This window comes from Mycteria americana, chromosome 2 (genome assembly GCF_035582795.1).
Source record: "Mycteria americana isolate JAX WOST 10 ecotype Jacksonville Zoo and Gardens chromosome 2, USCA_MyAme_1.0, whole genome shotgun sequence".
NCBI classification, from domain to species: domain Eukaryota; kingdom Metazoa; phylum Chordata; class Aves; order Ciconiiformes; family Ciconiidae; genus Mycteria; species Mycteria americana.
The window spans coordinates 113,301,997-113,319,062 of record NC_134366.1 but is presented as its reverse complement, the minus strand read 5'-3'; the positions used below and the strand labels follow the sequence as shown (position 1 = coordinate 113,319,062).

Below are 17,066 nucleotides of genomic sequence, written 5' to 3'. Positions count from 1 at the left end.
GCGATGCCTTATTCTGTGTTGTTTTTTTTTCCAGAACGATTCAATGTATATCTTATGCCTACACCAAATTTAGATATCTATGGGGAATGTACAATGCAGATCACACACGAAAACATCTATCTCTGGGACATCCACAATGCCAAGGTCAAGCTGGTCATGTGGCCTCTGAGCTCTTTGAGGAGATACGGACGTGACTCAACGTGGTTCACATTTGAGTCTGGAAGGTAAGAGCTAAGGAGAAGCAGCAAGAAGAAGAAATAAGCAGTGATTTTTGAGAAACAGTCTGATAAGTTAGATTAGCCTCTCATTATAAAGACGGAATACATGGCCTCTCCACAGACTTCTGTTTGTTGAATATTACTTTTCAATATAATCAACCCAGTGTCCAAAATAAATGTTAATATGTCTTATATTTAAAATGAGCTTAAGCTTCCTCTGACTTTTATTTAACTGTGGTTGAGTTGTCATTATTAAGGTTTATAAGTCTCACTGTGCTTCAACACTAGTGTGGTATAATTTGAGTACTTTTGATGTAGAAGAAATTAATTCTGGATCATGGAAAAGGCTCATCACACAGTATGAATGGAATAACTTCCGTTTACGGTAGATATTACTCTTTTTGGATGTTCCTGATGACTGATTGCTGCCCTAGAGTATAATTGCAAGCAGGAGTACAGAGAACATTGTGAACCCATAAAAAGGCTAGCTCTTTTTTCTGCCTGCAGTTTTAATCCTCATTGCCATTTCCATCCTCAGGTCAGTTTTAACTGTCTGTGGAGCTCTGTTTTGCCTCCCTTTCATATCTTTTTAATGCATTTCATATCTTGCTGTTAGGTTCACTGCCTTTTCTGTGTTTCTGTGCAGAAATAATTCTGTGTTTATCTCTGTCTTTGGTGATGTTTCATCTTGTATTTTATGGTTCTAGACTTTTCTAAGTTTGTCATACTCCCTTATGCGGAGCCTGAATTTTCTGAAGCAATCTGTGAAATTACAGGTGTCTCTACACTCTTGGGTTAGCCACACTACCTTGTTAAAAATCTTTATATGCATTTTGATGTGTACTTATTCAATATCATTAAACAAATATTCATAAAAGTACAGTTGGTGATCGCAAACAAAAACATGGATCAAATGGACCCTACAGCCTAAGGAGGTAATGACCAAAGTTCCTCTGCAGTTTCTTATAGATGGGAGTTACCACTTAACTCGTAACTTTGTATATCCAGACTGATGTCACCAGAGCATTTTAGTGCTCTGCTACTTTTCTGTGATGACTTCACCATTAAATATCATGAAGCCATCATTACTTTTTTTTATTTAATATTGCTTTACTAAAAATTAGCAATGTCTGCCCCATGTTTCAATTTAATTTCAATGATTAAGCTGTGGGGCTTATTCAAATATACAATTTTAGCAAGAATAATTTGCTAAATCATTCCTTCCCCTAGGCCTCAGACTACCTCATGTGAAACTAGTTCAAGCGACATACCTACGCAATACCAGAAAACAAATAAATGCCAAAAACAATGCCTGAAACCCACCATATTATTCTGGGGGAAACCAAACAAGGAAGCAAACAAACAAAGAAACAAAACCCCTAGGATTTAGCTTTATCCCATTCTTTGTGAATATCCCACTCATCAGTACTAACAAACTATGTATAGTGATTGTATATATACAAGTAAAATGTGAGTTTTATCTCTCTGCCTTTTCAAGCCTCCTACAGTATTTTAATTCCATACTAGTATCTGAATATCATCTTCCCCTCCAATCTATGGACCATGCAACCTGATGAAAAGTGGATTGTTTTCCTGTGTCTTATTATTATGAGCTAGCTCTGCCTTTATCTGTCATGCTTTATTGTCTTTGATCAGATTCCTCCCTTTTGCTTGCTTGGGAGTGCTTTATCCATCTGATTTGGAAATGCATAAAGACTAGATTTAGACTGGCAGAAAAATGTAGAGGTAAAAAATAGGACTAGAGAAAAGTCAGTATCTTCAAGAACATCTGAAGACTATATAGGGCAACACTAATGCTCATTTTAAAATCTGTTGTTTATTTTGGGGGGTTTTATTTTTATTTTTTAATCAGCATCTTTCTCATCTTTCTGAACATGATTTTCTTTGTCCCTTGATATGCTAGTACCTTAATACAGTAAATTCCTGGTGCATGCTGTCTTATCAGAAGTGAAGCACTCATCCATGTTTTATGAGAATGTTACGCAGTAAAAGTATTGTTGCTTTAATTTTTCCCTAAGGCTTAAATATTAAATGTAGACAATTGGTTTAAAGGAAATATTTATAAATAAGTTTTTATTTTTTACTGAGTTTTAGCAGCTATGCATTATATGTGTATGTGGTTTGCATGAACATTAAGAGCTCAGTTTTAAATATTTATTATCCATCCTCAATTTTGGTATTACTTTGAGAAAATAAATCCCTCCCATTAAAATAAATGGACATATTCACAAAGAGATACTATGATAAATAAAAGGATCAAAATTAAGCTTTCAGACAATTAAATTTATCTTTTAATAAATATATTGCTTTGCATTTAAATGGAATATGGACTTGAATGTATAAAACTAAAATGTTCACTTGTCTAATGAAATGTGATAACTACACAATTTGGAGGATGTCTAAAGTATGGGAGGAATGAACACAGATTCTTTTAAACTGCCAGATTTTTCTGTTTAGTTTTGCACTGAATTGGAGTTTGTAAATATGTATCTTTGCACTACCTAAGAAGTTAGATCCATCCTTATTTTTCATTATTTAGTGAACCAATGAAAGTAAATATTTCTTGCACAGTGATTTACTTCATTTGTGTTCTTCCCTATCCAAACTCTGCTGAGATTTGGGGGAAGCACAGTTTTGTGTGGCTTAGTTCAATGCTGGATGGAGAGATTCTCATTATTTAAAGCACCTGATTAGGGCTAATCCCATGCAATCTATCCATCAATCAGAAAATAGTAATTCACAGCTCCATTAAGCACTACAGTAGCTTTGTACTGATTAATACTGTGCATCGAACACAGTGAATGGATCCCACAGTAATTCAGAGCACCTGAGGTAGGAGCCTAGCATTTACTTTTCCAAGAGTTAGGCTTTCCACCTGACCAGCTTCGGATTGGCTTAGGGAATTTTAATGTTGAACCATCAATGAGTCAACAGGATTTCCTTAATTTATGGACACATATAATGTGTTCAGACACCTCATTCTCATTATTTTGGGTATTGGATGTGTTGGAGACACTGTGCCTAAGAATGCAGTTGATCTGCAGGAGTGCATTTATTTCTCTTCCAACTTTTTGAACTGCATACGTGAGCATTAGTCCCTGACTGTCTCTGATTTTAAGCCCCTGAAATGGGAAGTGTGCTCCTTATGGAACTGCCCGCCTAACGGTCCAAATGAAGGTAATGTAAATTTGCACCAGCTTGCATAAATTACATGCAATCCAAGAAACATGCCAGAAAAGTAGTAGAACAGGTATGGATAAAATATCTCATAACCCAGATCAGGTGTGAAGACACTGTTTTCAGACTCCTGCGAAAGTTACAGGATTTGCTTTGCTGATGTTGTAAATCGAACAATCCGTAACAAAGGCCATAAGCAATGTTTAAAATTCACTCTCTGGAAACTGCAAAAGGCAGTTGTCCAAGCTTTCCTTTTAGCAAAACAAGCTGGCTGAGGCACCTTCTTAGGAGCATAAGAGGAGACTCCTAAGAATTCAGAATTGCTTTTCATCTCTTGGGTGAGGCAGTGAGAAAAATAAACACATATGGACTCTTTGTTCCTTTTGAAATGTTCTTTCTTTTGCTTTGTTGCAATTCTGCCATTTATGTTAAACAATATTTCCTATGTATGGAAGCTGTCTGGTCAAGTGCATTAAGTGCTGGCCAGAAGTATTAAAAAAAAAAAGCCAAAGTCAAGCTGAAGTCAAGTTAAACAGAGTGAGAAAATACAATAAGGGGATGGGCTGTGGAAGCCCCAGCCAAATTTTGTCAAATACTGTAAGTTTCTAGCTCAGTAGAGAGCTGGAGGCAGTAGGTTTGTTCTTGGAGTTTTGAGAACAGAAGGAGACACCAATACATGCCATTTTTCTGAAATATATTTTCTTCTATTTTGTAGACAAGACATTGAAATTTAAACAATTTCAAGTATTTCCAAGTTTATTCTCTCTGTGCATTCAGAGAGACCCATTGAACCACACTTGTTTATTTGCCTTTGATTTTGTTTTTTTCTTCATCAGAGAAAATCTACTGAAATGTGGTATTCTCTGTCACGTCTAAGATCTGGAATCTGTTTCTTTGGTTGAGAAAAATATTAAGCTCAAGCATTGCAGAGTGGTAACATGAGAATTTCTCAGATTCTTTTTTCCCTTTATGCGACCCAAGACTGACATACTCATTTTCTCAGTGGTAGATACACAGATGCTAGGGTTATCTGAAGCAGAAAGTTCAGTATTTGCTTCAGGCACTACATCTGACTGAAACCTTTCATTTGTCTGTCAGTCCTCTGTGGCTATTTTTGGTATTAATGTGAAATGTATTAGTCAATTAACCCTTAAAGTTAAGTTACAGGAAACATTCTCTTTTTCCCTTGTGTGGGGAGAGGCCCCTTACGTATGTGCTGCATGAGATGATAGTTGTTCTGGGACTTCATACACTGATGTACATATCAACTTAGGTCTATACCTCCCTGAAGAGAAGCCTTCAATTCCTGATTGCTGGTGGATTATCTAAATTGTGGATTAAGTTTATCATAGGTTTATAATGGAATTATAAATCATATATTATAAATCATTCTAAATATCATTATAAACCATAAGCTTGTCATAGAATTTGTAAGTAAGTCACTTTGGATTGAGCAGCAGTATGAGCACTCGTGCAGCTGCAATAAATAGATTTATCATTTCACATAAATGTTAGTTCAGAGCTCTCAGTATCCCACACTTAAGAGTTAAGTTTGTTAGGAACTTTTTCTTCTTTTACACCTTTGTAATATTTTCAAAAAGCCTAATTACCCATGATATGAATTTTCTGTGGTTTTATCTGTTTTCTCACTGCCTCTTCCCTTCTTTCTCATATTCTTTCCCCAAGCGGTATATATTGCTAAAAACTGAAAATAACTTTAAAAAAGAAACAGGAATCTCTTGTATGTATTCTCCCCTTGGTTTTTTCAGTAATCACATAGCTCTAATTTTAGGAAAAGTGGCGTTTTTACCACTGAAAAGGTTTAATTAGTTCCTGGTATTTAGCAGTGCCAAGGTTATACTGTAATATGTTTTAACTGTAGTTCCATTCCTACTTTTTTTCCATTCCAACTTCATTCCAAGTCTCAATTTGCCTCTGCCAAATTCTTGACCTGGAATAAGTTCTGTGTTAGTCATCTGATTCACTTAAACCCTGCTTAAAACAGAGTTGTGTGTTTAACTCATCTACAGGACTCCTACTCTGGTTTTGATCATGGTACCTAATCTAAGAACTCTTTTACTAGCAGAAACTAATATAGCTCTTTGTAAGTGATTTATAAAGTGCTCATTGCATTTTGTCTCTGCCAAGGCTCCTCAGACTGCTCTAGCATTGGTAAGTCAGAGCAAGTTCCACCAAAACTCACACAACAATGAAATTCTCTACAGTATAACTGAATATGGCAAACAGAGAGAGGAAGGGATTATATAGAAGCTTCTTTATTCTAAATTTCTATTGTACCTTCTAAAGTGTTCTGCTTTTTTTTAGTCCATTTTGAAAATTCAGCCATGATATACACACCTACAAAAGATTTTCTCCAACTGCCAAAGAATGCCTGAGCTATTCCGCTTTGCTGTGAAAGCTCTAATTTTTATGAGAAAAATAATGGCATCTTAAAAAAGACAATATATTGAAAGAATAAAGTTACCTTTATTAAGCTGTAATTTTATCACAAATAGATTGAGAAGTCAGCGGCTCCCAGGACAGAGCAGCAAGCTCCACAGATGAAGTTGTGTAGCATAGTAATGAACAAATTTATAAATACTAAATTGATAGGAAGGAGCACATCACTAAGTCATTAATTCACCATTGCCTAACCAGTAAATTTCCTTATGAATTTGTACTGAATGAAACATATGCAGTTACAAAAACAGTCACCTAAAGTTTGTCCAGTTAACACAAAAGCCATACAGCTCAGAAGGAAAGCAGAATCTCTGTGGTATCTATAGAAGTGGCTCATGTTTGCATATTTTACAACCCAGAGGGTGCAGCGTGAGTTTTCAGCTGCTCACTAGATATCCAATATCATTGGTATAATTCAAATGTTACAAAGCTTTTTAATGAAATCACTAAGAATTGTATTGTGTTTGCCTAATGTATTAGCAGACAGCATGTTATGTTCCTTCTGATGATCCTGAGATAGCCTGAACTGTGCCTTTCAGTTGAAGTGCACAATTTGCCTTCTCCCTTTGTAACACGGTTGGATATCATAATCAAAATAGGGCTTGTTTTAAAATATTTTGAGACCAGCCACCATTTTTCTTTCAGATGGCTTTACATCCACGCTCGGGGCCAGATGGTTTGTTATTTACTTACCATATTCTAATTGTCCCTTTTTCATACATATGCTCTACTCTAAGCATGCATTGTTGGATTAATATTCCTCATGCTGAATATGACTAACAAGGTTATTGCTGTGCAATGTATGAGCGGAGAAGAAGCAGACAAAATAATTTATATGTTCTTAATCACATTAGGACTCACTTATTGTTTCAACTCTACATTTTAACCTTTGAATTCCAAAATGAGCAATAGCCATAATTAATCTGATATGGCAGTTCTGAATAACTTGAGATGCCCCAGCAGCAGGTCCTTTTCTCTCCACGAGTCATAATAACATTTAACCTTCTACCTCAAAATACAGGAGGACTGAAAGATCTCAGATTTGAAAAGTAAAAAAAAAAAAACATTAAAAGCCCCCTTTAAAAAAAATCTACAGCAAAACTCAGAAACTCATGTATACAAAATCCTAATAAATTTCATAATGCTCTTCATTTTTCGTATAGATTCCATTTACAAGTGCCAGGGTGTCTATTTTAGCCATTAAATACTGTTGCATCTCTCCCCCACTAAGCCTATTTGCATGAGCTGATTAAAAATGCTGCAAGTGGGCACCTAATTATCTATACAGACAGTAGGAGAGTGTTAAACACTTTACAAAGGGCAATCCAGAAGGCCACGTTTTGCACAGAGAACCATCTAGCCAGCAAGAATGCTAAGCACAAATAAATACTCCTTTTCTCCAAAGCTTGTGAATGTAGTATCATCGATTGAGGAGGAGGTTTGAAATATCCTCTGTGCTGCGGCTGTGTACTGTACAAACATAGAAGGAAGTAATCAAAATGCAAAGGCTGGAATTTGCACAACAAAAGAGCCTTGTTCATGAATATGTAGGAACCTGTGCAAACCCACGCTTGCACATACACACACGGAGCATTGCAGAAGCATAAAGGGGCACGGTTTTAAACGTTTGTGGGCTTCATTTGTTGTCAGGAACTGTGGTTCCTCGGCTTCAGCTGGCACATAGGTTTATTCTAAAGGTCATTGTAGTGTCTGAACAGTTGTCTCTTGTATGTCAGATGTGAAAAACTGCAATGGAAGTTTTATTTTTCTCTCAGTCTTGGGACTTGATTATACTAGAATCAAGTTGAGTATAGCATGACTGCCGGTCACGACTCGTGAGCTGAGAAAGCTGCTTTAGCAGGCTGGTCTTGGAAGGTTTACCTAATATCTGCCTAATTCCCCCTGTTCTCTCAGATAGTCTTAATTCATTGTTCTCGCAAATAATAAACTCGCTTATAAAATACCTGTTGGCATCTTTTTGTTTAACTTTACTAAGATGTAGCTTTTCTGGAGGATGAGGGTACCCAGTAACTTCTTTGCTTCAAAAAGAGGTCAATAGAGTGGTTTTGGCCTTTACTGTCAGTCACAGATGTATAGCAGTTCCAGAAGTACTTCTATATTCTGGATATAGTAATAGTGTGAGAGCAGAAACTCTAGTGTGGAAATTTCCATGGTGATTCTTTTTTTCAGTAGCTGTATTCTGGCTTTTCATTAGTAAGCTGAATGCCATTACCAACAGAGCTTTATATATGTATATTATATATACACATATCCAAACATACTTATATATGTGATCTCAGTGCACGCAGGACTGTGGTGGAATATGTGAGTAACTGTGAAGGTTACTGACGTCTTTTTTTTTTTCTATTGCTGTAGCTTTTTACAAATTTTGTTTGCAAAAATCAATCAATCGTCATGAAGGTAATGAATATTTTCATCCATTAACTTAATTAATTAATTATTAATTTCATGAATTAGAAAAACAAATTCTGCTCTTCTGTAAAAAGCTATAGGTAGACAAAACCAAGACAATAATATTGAAAGTAAATTAATGGGGAGTTTGCATTCATTTGCTTTTTGTGTTAAAATGATTTTTTTTTAATTTTATGTCCATACAAACCAAGAATACCTAGGATATTTTGCTTCAAACCTTTAAAACATCCTAAAAACCTCTGATACAGATTCTTCACCACTTCTCAACAGCTGCACCCTTAATGAAATCAAGTTACTTTTTGTGAATATTTGCTACTAAGACAAATACACACACACAACTATGTTTAAAGACACATATAGTATAACATAAAATGAGTTCTTCCAAAAATAGGTATATAACTAAATAGGAAGACCTGAAAGAGCTATCAAATTGACCATTCATGAGTAATTCCTTTAATTTTTTAGATAACGATGGTATATGCTGATTGAATACTAATCCATGTGATAAATTTCAGGTTTTGTTTTCATAAAGCATTCTGCTAAGGAGAAAACAAACCTAGTAATTGAAAACCATGTCACAGCCCTCCTAGCATTATCATACATTATGCCCCCCTCAAATATTTTACTGCAACTAAGTGTCCTCTCACTCTAATTTAAATTAACTAAAGAGCTATCAAAATATTGTCACATAGGGGAGATGGAGAGCACTTTACAGGCAGTGCCTGCTCAGTAGCGTTCTAGAAAAGTCAGGCTATTTTTGAGGTGTGCTTGACTGGTCCCGCAGGCTCCTTTAATCTTCCGCTTATTTATAAGGTACCAAAGGAAGGTTTGTCCCTTAGCCCCTGTTAGAGGAAATGCTATTAGCTACTGTGTCCCTCCTAATAGTACTTCTTTGCTATCACGGTAAGTTATTACTATTATTGCACTATTAATAATGTTGTACTCTGTAGTGTGTGATTTATTTCTGCTGTGAGTAGTCATTTGTCACATATTTTCTAAAAAGCTTCCATCTTATTAGAAAGAGGGGGGGGAGAGGCAGCATCTAATGGAATCCCTCAATCTCAGCGGCTCTAAACATCATTTGATCTTTCTGACTTTTTGGAATAAAACTCAGTACAGTGCTATATTTCACCAGGATGCTTCATCTACTTGATTATCCTGTCAGTGGCCAAAAAGTCAAATATAACATTGCACTCGCATGATTTGCTTGAACCAGTGCAACAGAGCAGATTTTCACATTTTAAAGATTTTTTTTTTTAATTCTCTGTCCAACTTGGAAAATATCCCTCCTTTAAAATGGTACTTTAAATGATCCCCGATAACTTCTTGAAAACAACATTTTTGGGGTGAATGACAGGAGAGATTTTATTTTCCTGAAATATATACTATTATGGTTGCAATTTCATTAAGTTGACTATAAAAGTAAATAAAAATTATCATCACTTATTGCAAAACTGCATTTATTAGTATGCAGTATTTAAAAACTCAAAAAAATCGAAACTATCTGACCATAAGTATCATTTACTGTCAGGAATGGGACTGAAGGGCAGAAAATTTTATAGTCTAGGTGATGATTCAGTGGAAAACCCTGAAGTTCTTTCAGATGATGACTGAGGGTGCCAAACCTTTATTTAATGAAAGAACAGGCTGGATCATCTATATTTCTGGTGACTTATTATCTAAGAGTACTGTCAGTGCCACCAGAGAATAAAGAGTGACAGCAGCAATGCAAACAACACTGGTCTGGAGAGGACCAGGGCATGAGTGTGCTAAAGCTGTTTTGCACACCCATTGCACAGCAAGTGGACCAGCTCGCTGGGTCTAAAAGAAACGCAAGGGATTGATGAAAATAGGAGGGACATAGGAGGATGAAAATTGGGGGGGACGACAGAATGGGCTAAGCCCATGGAATAGGAGGAGGTAGGAATGTGGTGATGAAATACATGGGCTCGTAAGACAGAAATAGGTAGGGAGGGACTTCTGAGTAAAAGCAAAAGGTTTTCTGATGGAACACTGTAGCAGCTTTGGAATATGTGTAGCATTTTAAGAACAACATCTAATCAGAAAGTGTGGAAGATCTGAGCAAAAAGTAGCAAGAAGAGTTTGGCCAGGATAAGTGCTTGTCAGTGGCAAATGTTGACAACACCATCTCAAATATTTCATTTCACAGGTACTTTACCTTTTTATGGGAGGCTTCTTTAGGCCCTGTTGGGCCAATTGCTCAGAGAGAAAAAAAAAGAAAAATGAGTATGATTAGCTCTCAGGCTTAGAAGCGCAGATGAAATGGAGGGCAGCCAAGAAAAAAGTGTTCAGTGCATGTGGAAGTAGTGTCAAATAGCTGGTAAAAAGGACCATCAGAGAAATTAGAGCAGAAATAGCAATACACAGAAATAGAAATGTATATTAGCATTTATCTTGAGACTAATATTCTGTCTATGATATGAAGGATACCTATAATATGAATGTTCCAGAGTGAGAAAGTGGGGAAGTACTTCAAAAGACTTTTTATATGTTACCTAGGATATTCAAAATGGTTTTAATGGCATACATGAAATAGCTGCAAACATGCCCAAGCTATTATTTGTAAATGTCCAGGGAAGGCATGGTCATCTTTTGCTGCATAAGAACTATGAATATCCATTATATATCATTCTGCCCATAAGGGATTTGAACCCTTTCTCTTCTGCCACCTCTAGTGCTTTCTTTTTGGATAGCCATATATAAATGTTTGATGAAGCCAGTAGGTATTGCATCTATAGTTCATGGATTTTTTTAAACCTGGCATACAGAATCATGGACAGAAGGGATTGACGCATTCCAGTGTTCAGAGCTGTTATAAATTTCTTATAAAAATATTACTAAGGCAGTGTAGAACAGTAGAAGCCTAAACACTGAAATATTGAACTAGACAAGTAAGCTCCAGTGTAAAAGTAGCTTGTTAGTGGTTTTTCACAGCAAAGGACAATTGCTCTTTTCATTTTGCTTTCTAACAATGCCCCAGGTTCCCTGGGAAGAGAACAGGCATGCTGTGTTTAAAAATTTTATCTATTAGAGAAGATGCATTTCACACTTTTAGATTCTACTGTTCCAAATTTGTTCTGGTGGACTTGTCAAGGTGCATTTCTTGTCAATTAGGAGCATCTTGTGCTATGCAAAAAAATGGTCTGAGGGAATATTTACCAAGAATAAATGGTGGCACATACACACAATGGCCACGGTTCTTGCCATTCTTACTTAAATCTTTTTGTTTTAAGTAAAATCCTCACTAAAGATAGCATAAAACATGTCTTTATCCAGTACAGCATCAGTAGTTTCACATAGAACTCATAATAGATATTCAGCTAAGAGAACCTAATCAGCGTAACTGATTGCTGTTAATCAGAGGTGGAAATACATATTTATCAAAACATCAGAAAATGGCTAGCCACTGCATCCCATGAACTTTTACAAAGAAGATATTTCTTGGAAAATATGTGGGGAGCTCAAGTATGTAACTATAAACTATAAATACTGCTTTCTGCTTATTTTTCATCCTTTTGTGTACTTTTCCTGTCCTTTTTCTGCATGATTTGATACATGTGATTCTTTGTGATGATTCTTTTGCAGGACTCTCTTTTTTTGTTTCTTTGTTTTTACACTCCTTTTATCCACTTGTACCTTTTCCTACCCACTTACTTGTGTAATTGAAAGCAGTGTCTTCTTTTATGAAACAAAATTTTACAAAAAATATTTTGAGGATTCTCAAGCCCTTATCAAGCTGCTACTTACCTGAACACAAACTACAATTGATTTTACCTATCAGGCTAATGAAAAACCCTTACAGAGAGTTTTCCCACTGCTGGAAGCACTAACACAAGGATATCATATACACAGTCAAAGCTGGACTCAGAGATGCCAGGTGAAGGCTGTGCGAATTGGTTAATCCATAACAGAATTGCTGGTTTTTGCAATTGAGAGAACAGGGAAAATCTGTCTACTTCTGCCCGGCTTATATCAAAGATGAAAAGTTAAAGCAAGTGGGAGGGAAGACATGTTTCCTCTCTAAATTAAATACCACATGCAGAAAATTGGTGGAAGTTCAATGAATGTTTTATACTTGTGTTGGGGGCTGTACATTTTCTGTAATTACTTTTTGATGTTATGTTATTATTGCACATCCAGTTTACCACCAAAAGCGTTATTTGACCGCTTGCATCTGTATGCATGTCTAGGTAAAGTTCAGACCAGAAACGTGGCCTTCAGCTAAGATCTTCAGTTCTTACTGTCAGCACCTGAGAAATACATCTTTTTTTTTTTTAAAGAAATCCCTACCTTGTCTCATCCCTGGTGCTTTTGTCTGTCCCAGGGGTTGCTGCTGTGGCAGGTTGCTCCCAAACTGGAGTTGACAACCTGCCAGTTTTGAGATTAGTGTTGATGAGTCCTTGGATATCATTAGCATATGTTAATTACTCATTAGTGTATGTACATAGCACGGCGAGTGTCTCTGAACCAACCCTGTCTGCCCATAATATTTGCATATGACTTTCTGAAAATTCCTCTGTGGCCACAATGGTCAAAGCGGTAGCTCTCATACCTTGAAGATGAAGAGAGTGACATTGAAAGAAGACAGCAGTGTTTAAATCCCCATCACAATAAAATCATAGTATACTGAAAGCTTCAGGGAGTGGCTGACCATAAATGCTTTAAGTGCCCAAAACCATCATTGATGGTGCATTTAAAAGGGGAGGGGATGGGGAACGCACTTGAAATGCCTTGTTTTGAAGCAGTCAAAACTCAAAAAACTCAGCAGAGTGCTCAGTGTGTTCTGTTCATCATTTCCTTGCACTTTTTGTGTCCCACTTTTGAAATGAGAGAATGCAGCATTAATTTTCCATAAACTGGGAAAACTGATGTTTTGAATACACATTATAATTAAGTGTGACTAATTCACTTTTTTTCCCTGGTTCTATGGTTCTAAACCTGGCTCTATATCAGTTCCTTAATAGTTTTTACTTCTATTGTCTTGATATTATTCATCCATCAAAAATGTTAATTGTATTAGTTCATTCCTGTTCAGCCCTCTAGAAATTTTCCCTCCTCTCCTTAAGTGGATATACTTTGATCAAAATGCAGGAAATACCTGTTTCCTATGCTTTCTGTCAAAATAAAAAGGAGAGTAATGACACAAACACAGTATCTGTCTGCATCATGGTAGGTGCAGTGTGTTTCCAATAGCATTCAATACAGGGATGAGAGGTTATTGAGGCATTATAAGACAAATCTTCTTGTAGATCACTTCAAATGTGGTCCTATGTTAAATTCTTAATAACATATTTGTTGGTACGTGCAGATGCAAAACTGGTTTTTATTAATTCTTTTTAGTTTAACTTTTAGGTTGAGCATGATCAATTACTCCAAATATTGTTGGCACCTTTACAATAGTGTCCAGTGTCATAGCTTCTAGGCACCCCAAGTTCCTCAAAGATGAAGTAAAATGAACAATTATACCTACACAAATTAGTTCCTTGGCTGTTACTATGCTAACATCTGTTAACTGGCAGATGCCTTCATCTTACAAAACTCATTACTCCCTGAAAGAGGATCGAGTGGACTTGACAGTGTTAGGTTTACAGTTGGTCTAGATGATCTTAAAGGTCTTTTCCAACCTAAATGATTCTATGATTCTATGATTCTATAAGTAAGTTCAGAAGTGTGTCACACTGTGTTCAGAATTAATTCAGACTCTAGCGAGTATCATCTGAGAGGATTTCTATCTGCAATACCCTGAGCAAGGAGCAGTCCCAAACCTAACAGTAACCTTAGGGCTCCAGAAGGAAAAAAAGAAGAAAATAAAGATCCTGGACCACTAAGTTTTATTGCTTCTATTGTAACAAGTAGTGACGCGCTGCCACAGGGCTCCTGTATTATTACACTATGATTTATTTTAACCAGTAATGGCCTTATTGGGGTTTTATATCTAACATTTTTGTATTTATCAAAGTCAATGGTATTCATGTAGATTAATGCTGCTTCACCTGTGTTCTGCTACGGAAGACAGTGAGAGGAACTAATATTGTTATGGGAAGTGTTTGTCTTCATTGGGGAATAATAGGTCTTAACAGGGTGGCAGAAGTCCTGTAGCAAATATTTATATTTGAATATGATCCCAGCTTCCAGGACTTGGAACTTATACCCCTTTCATTCAAAAGTGAGATGAAAAACAATAGCCAAACCATGATGAGTGAAAAGGTTTAATCAAAAAAGTGTAGCTGTTTGTAGTCCTTGCAATCTCTTTGTTTTTCTCAGACCAATGTTTTTCATTGGTCTGTTTGTTGTACAGCCAACTATAACTGCTACTTCTGTGCTAAAATGATAATAGTAATATATGAGTTCTTGGTTTATCTTTCACAGAGCTGGTAAAAATAGATACTCGTCCAAGACACTGTTAAATAGTATTTCATCATTATCAACAAGACCGAAGATTTACAACCTAACAAACAGAACTAATTATCTAACAACATTTTCATGTTTGTTCTGTTACTTAAACTGTCAAAAATGCAAATGTCTTGTGTATTTAAGAACATGTCAACAATTGGTTTTATTATCCTCTCTTTGTTTTTGATAAATTCCCTTTTTGCATAATATCTGTGATTATTTATTTTTTTAAAGAAAAAGTTAGGGGGTCAAAAGTCTCTATAAAGTGGATTGTTTTGCATATACATATACATTAATTACCTAGAATGATTTCTCAAATAATATGAACTGAATACTGGCACAAGAGGGTAATTGTCATGTGCAACGTAGAATCCTTCTTACTTAGAGGTGATAAAGCACAAACAGCACAGTTCAATCTTCCCCATCAAAATGTCTAGGTCATGTTTTATGTCTATAAGCAGGAAGAGGCAAAAAATGTAGTTATAGTCATAGTAAAGTATTTGGGATTCAACTTGTTAGACTCCAGAAAATGGCTTCTCTTATTTGCTACAGTTTAGTTTCTAGGGTCTAGGAAATAGAAAACAGAGCCTCTGCACAGCATGTTTACCATTACATATGGATATATTTCATAATTACATGTCAACCTCCACATTCTACCTTTTATACATGACTTCAATAAAAGTCAGCTTTTCTGCTTTTTATACTGTAAGTAGCATTGAGAATGAGTTACTATCTTTAACTCTTCAGCACTAGTTACATTTATTCTGATATATTAAAGTAATTAATATAAATAAGAACATTTTAATGAGAATAGATTGGAAAGCTTGGTAGCAACCAAATAAAAGTGGTCTGAAACAAGTCCCAGACAGAACCCACCTTCTTATCAAAACTGAACCTCGGGGAAAAAAAACCATAAAACACATTTTTTTCCACTGTGCCTTATGGACAGGGATAAACCTGGTGGAAATGAATTAGGGAATGACAGTGTTAGTGGACAATCATTGATATAGTCCAGAGGAAGACACAGCCTGCTTTCTGTACTTCCATTAAGCAAAAGGTGGAAAGCATCTGACATGCAGGAATGGGTTAGCGTCCCTGAAGCTTTAGCAGTGTGATATATGCCCCACTAGTCTGAATGTGCTATCACAGAGGGCAGCGCAGAGACAGCGATTGTAGAGGCAACAAAGGCAATGAGAAGAAAAAATATCCCAAGAGGCATAATTACCACCAGTACTGTACAGAAATCTCTCCCATCTGACAAAACAAATAAAAACATGCTTTTATGAGAAAATTTTTGTTTATATTATATGATACCACTTAAATGGTCATTTGGTTTAGGCGGAAAAAGAAATAATCTTACTGGGAAAAAACACTATTCACACAACAAATCTCCCTTTTAGAGGGAAAATCTGTAGGGTAATGCATCTCTGTTCAGAAAGACTAGCAACGTATTCATCAGACTAGCACAGAAGATTTTTTGTTACTGCAACTGCATATAATATCTTAAAAAGATGTGCAACTATCACTTGGAAAGTATTAAGATCCTCTAGGAAATATTGGAGAAGGACTGCTGGATTCCTCTGAGTGACGGAATCCCAGCTACCTGGGAGCAAATCAACACTCATTTCCACTCCATCTCTCAGCATTTTCCTTCTCAGAATTGCAAAATGTTGCCATAAATGGTCTTAGTAGGAAAGCTGCTTTGATGGCATAAAGGATCCTTTAGTTCTTTTAGTTAAAAATGCTGAGGATGACTCAAGAAATACAAGATCTGACATTGAACAAATCTTCAGGGCTAAGCTCCACGATCAAGTTACTGAGCCATATCAGAGGTGTGGTAATACTCCATGTTCCCTGTACTAACTCAGGCCAAATTCCAGGAGATTCCACATGAAAGCAAGCTAATTTAAGATTAAACACTGCTATCTATATCTCATAAGCATGTGCAAGAACAGTGGAAAGTTACCCACCTCAGCTGAAGTGCAACAACTTGACAATAAATGTTATGGAGGAATGTCTATAGCCAGCAATTAGTAGATATCATGCATAATTACTTTTTTGTGTTGTATATTCTTGCCAGTAAATAACCATCATTAAGGGGGGCAGGCAGATGCCTCATATATCAGATAATTTTCATTATTTGCTTCTCAGATCATAAAATTGCCAGGATACCTGTTTAACACTTTGGATAAAACTCTGAAATGCTGACAGCAAAGCATGGCAATCTAACTCATTATTCATGTACGGTATGAGTAACAGGCTACACTCAGAACATTTAGAGAGTCTGTGTCTGCTTGTTCTGGATGTTGCCCTTTATATCGTTGGTGATCTTCATTTCCCTTT

At 36.2% G+C, this 17,066-nt stretch overlaps 1 protein-coding gene across 1 annotated transcript in view; it reads left to right on the top strand.

Annotated features, from left to right (window-relative positions):
- The window catches only part of DOK6 (docking protein 6), a 264,406-nt gene that overhangs the window by 167,318 nt on the left and 80,022 nt on the right, over window positions 1-17,066 (top strand). Inside the window, exon 5 of the mRNA XM_075494295.1 lies at window positions 35-224. Coding sequence (XP_075350410.1) covers window positions 35-224 — 190 coding nt within the window. The remainder of the gene's footprint in view (window positions 1-34; window positions 225-17,066) is intronic.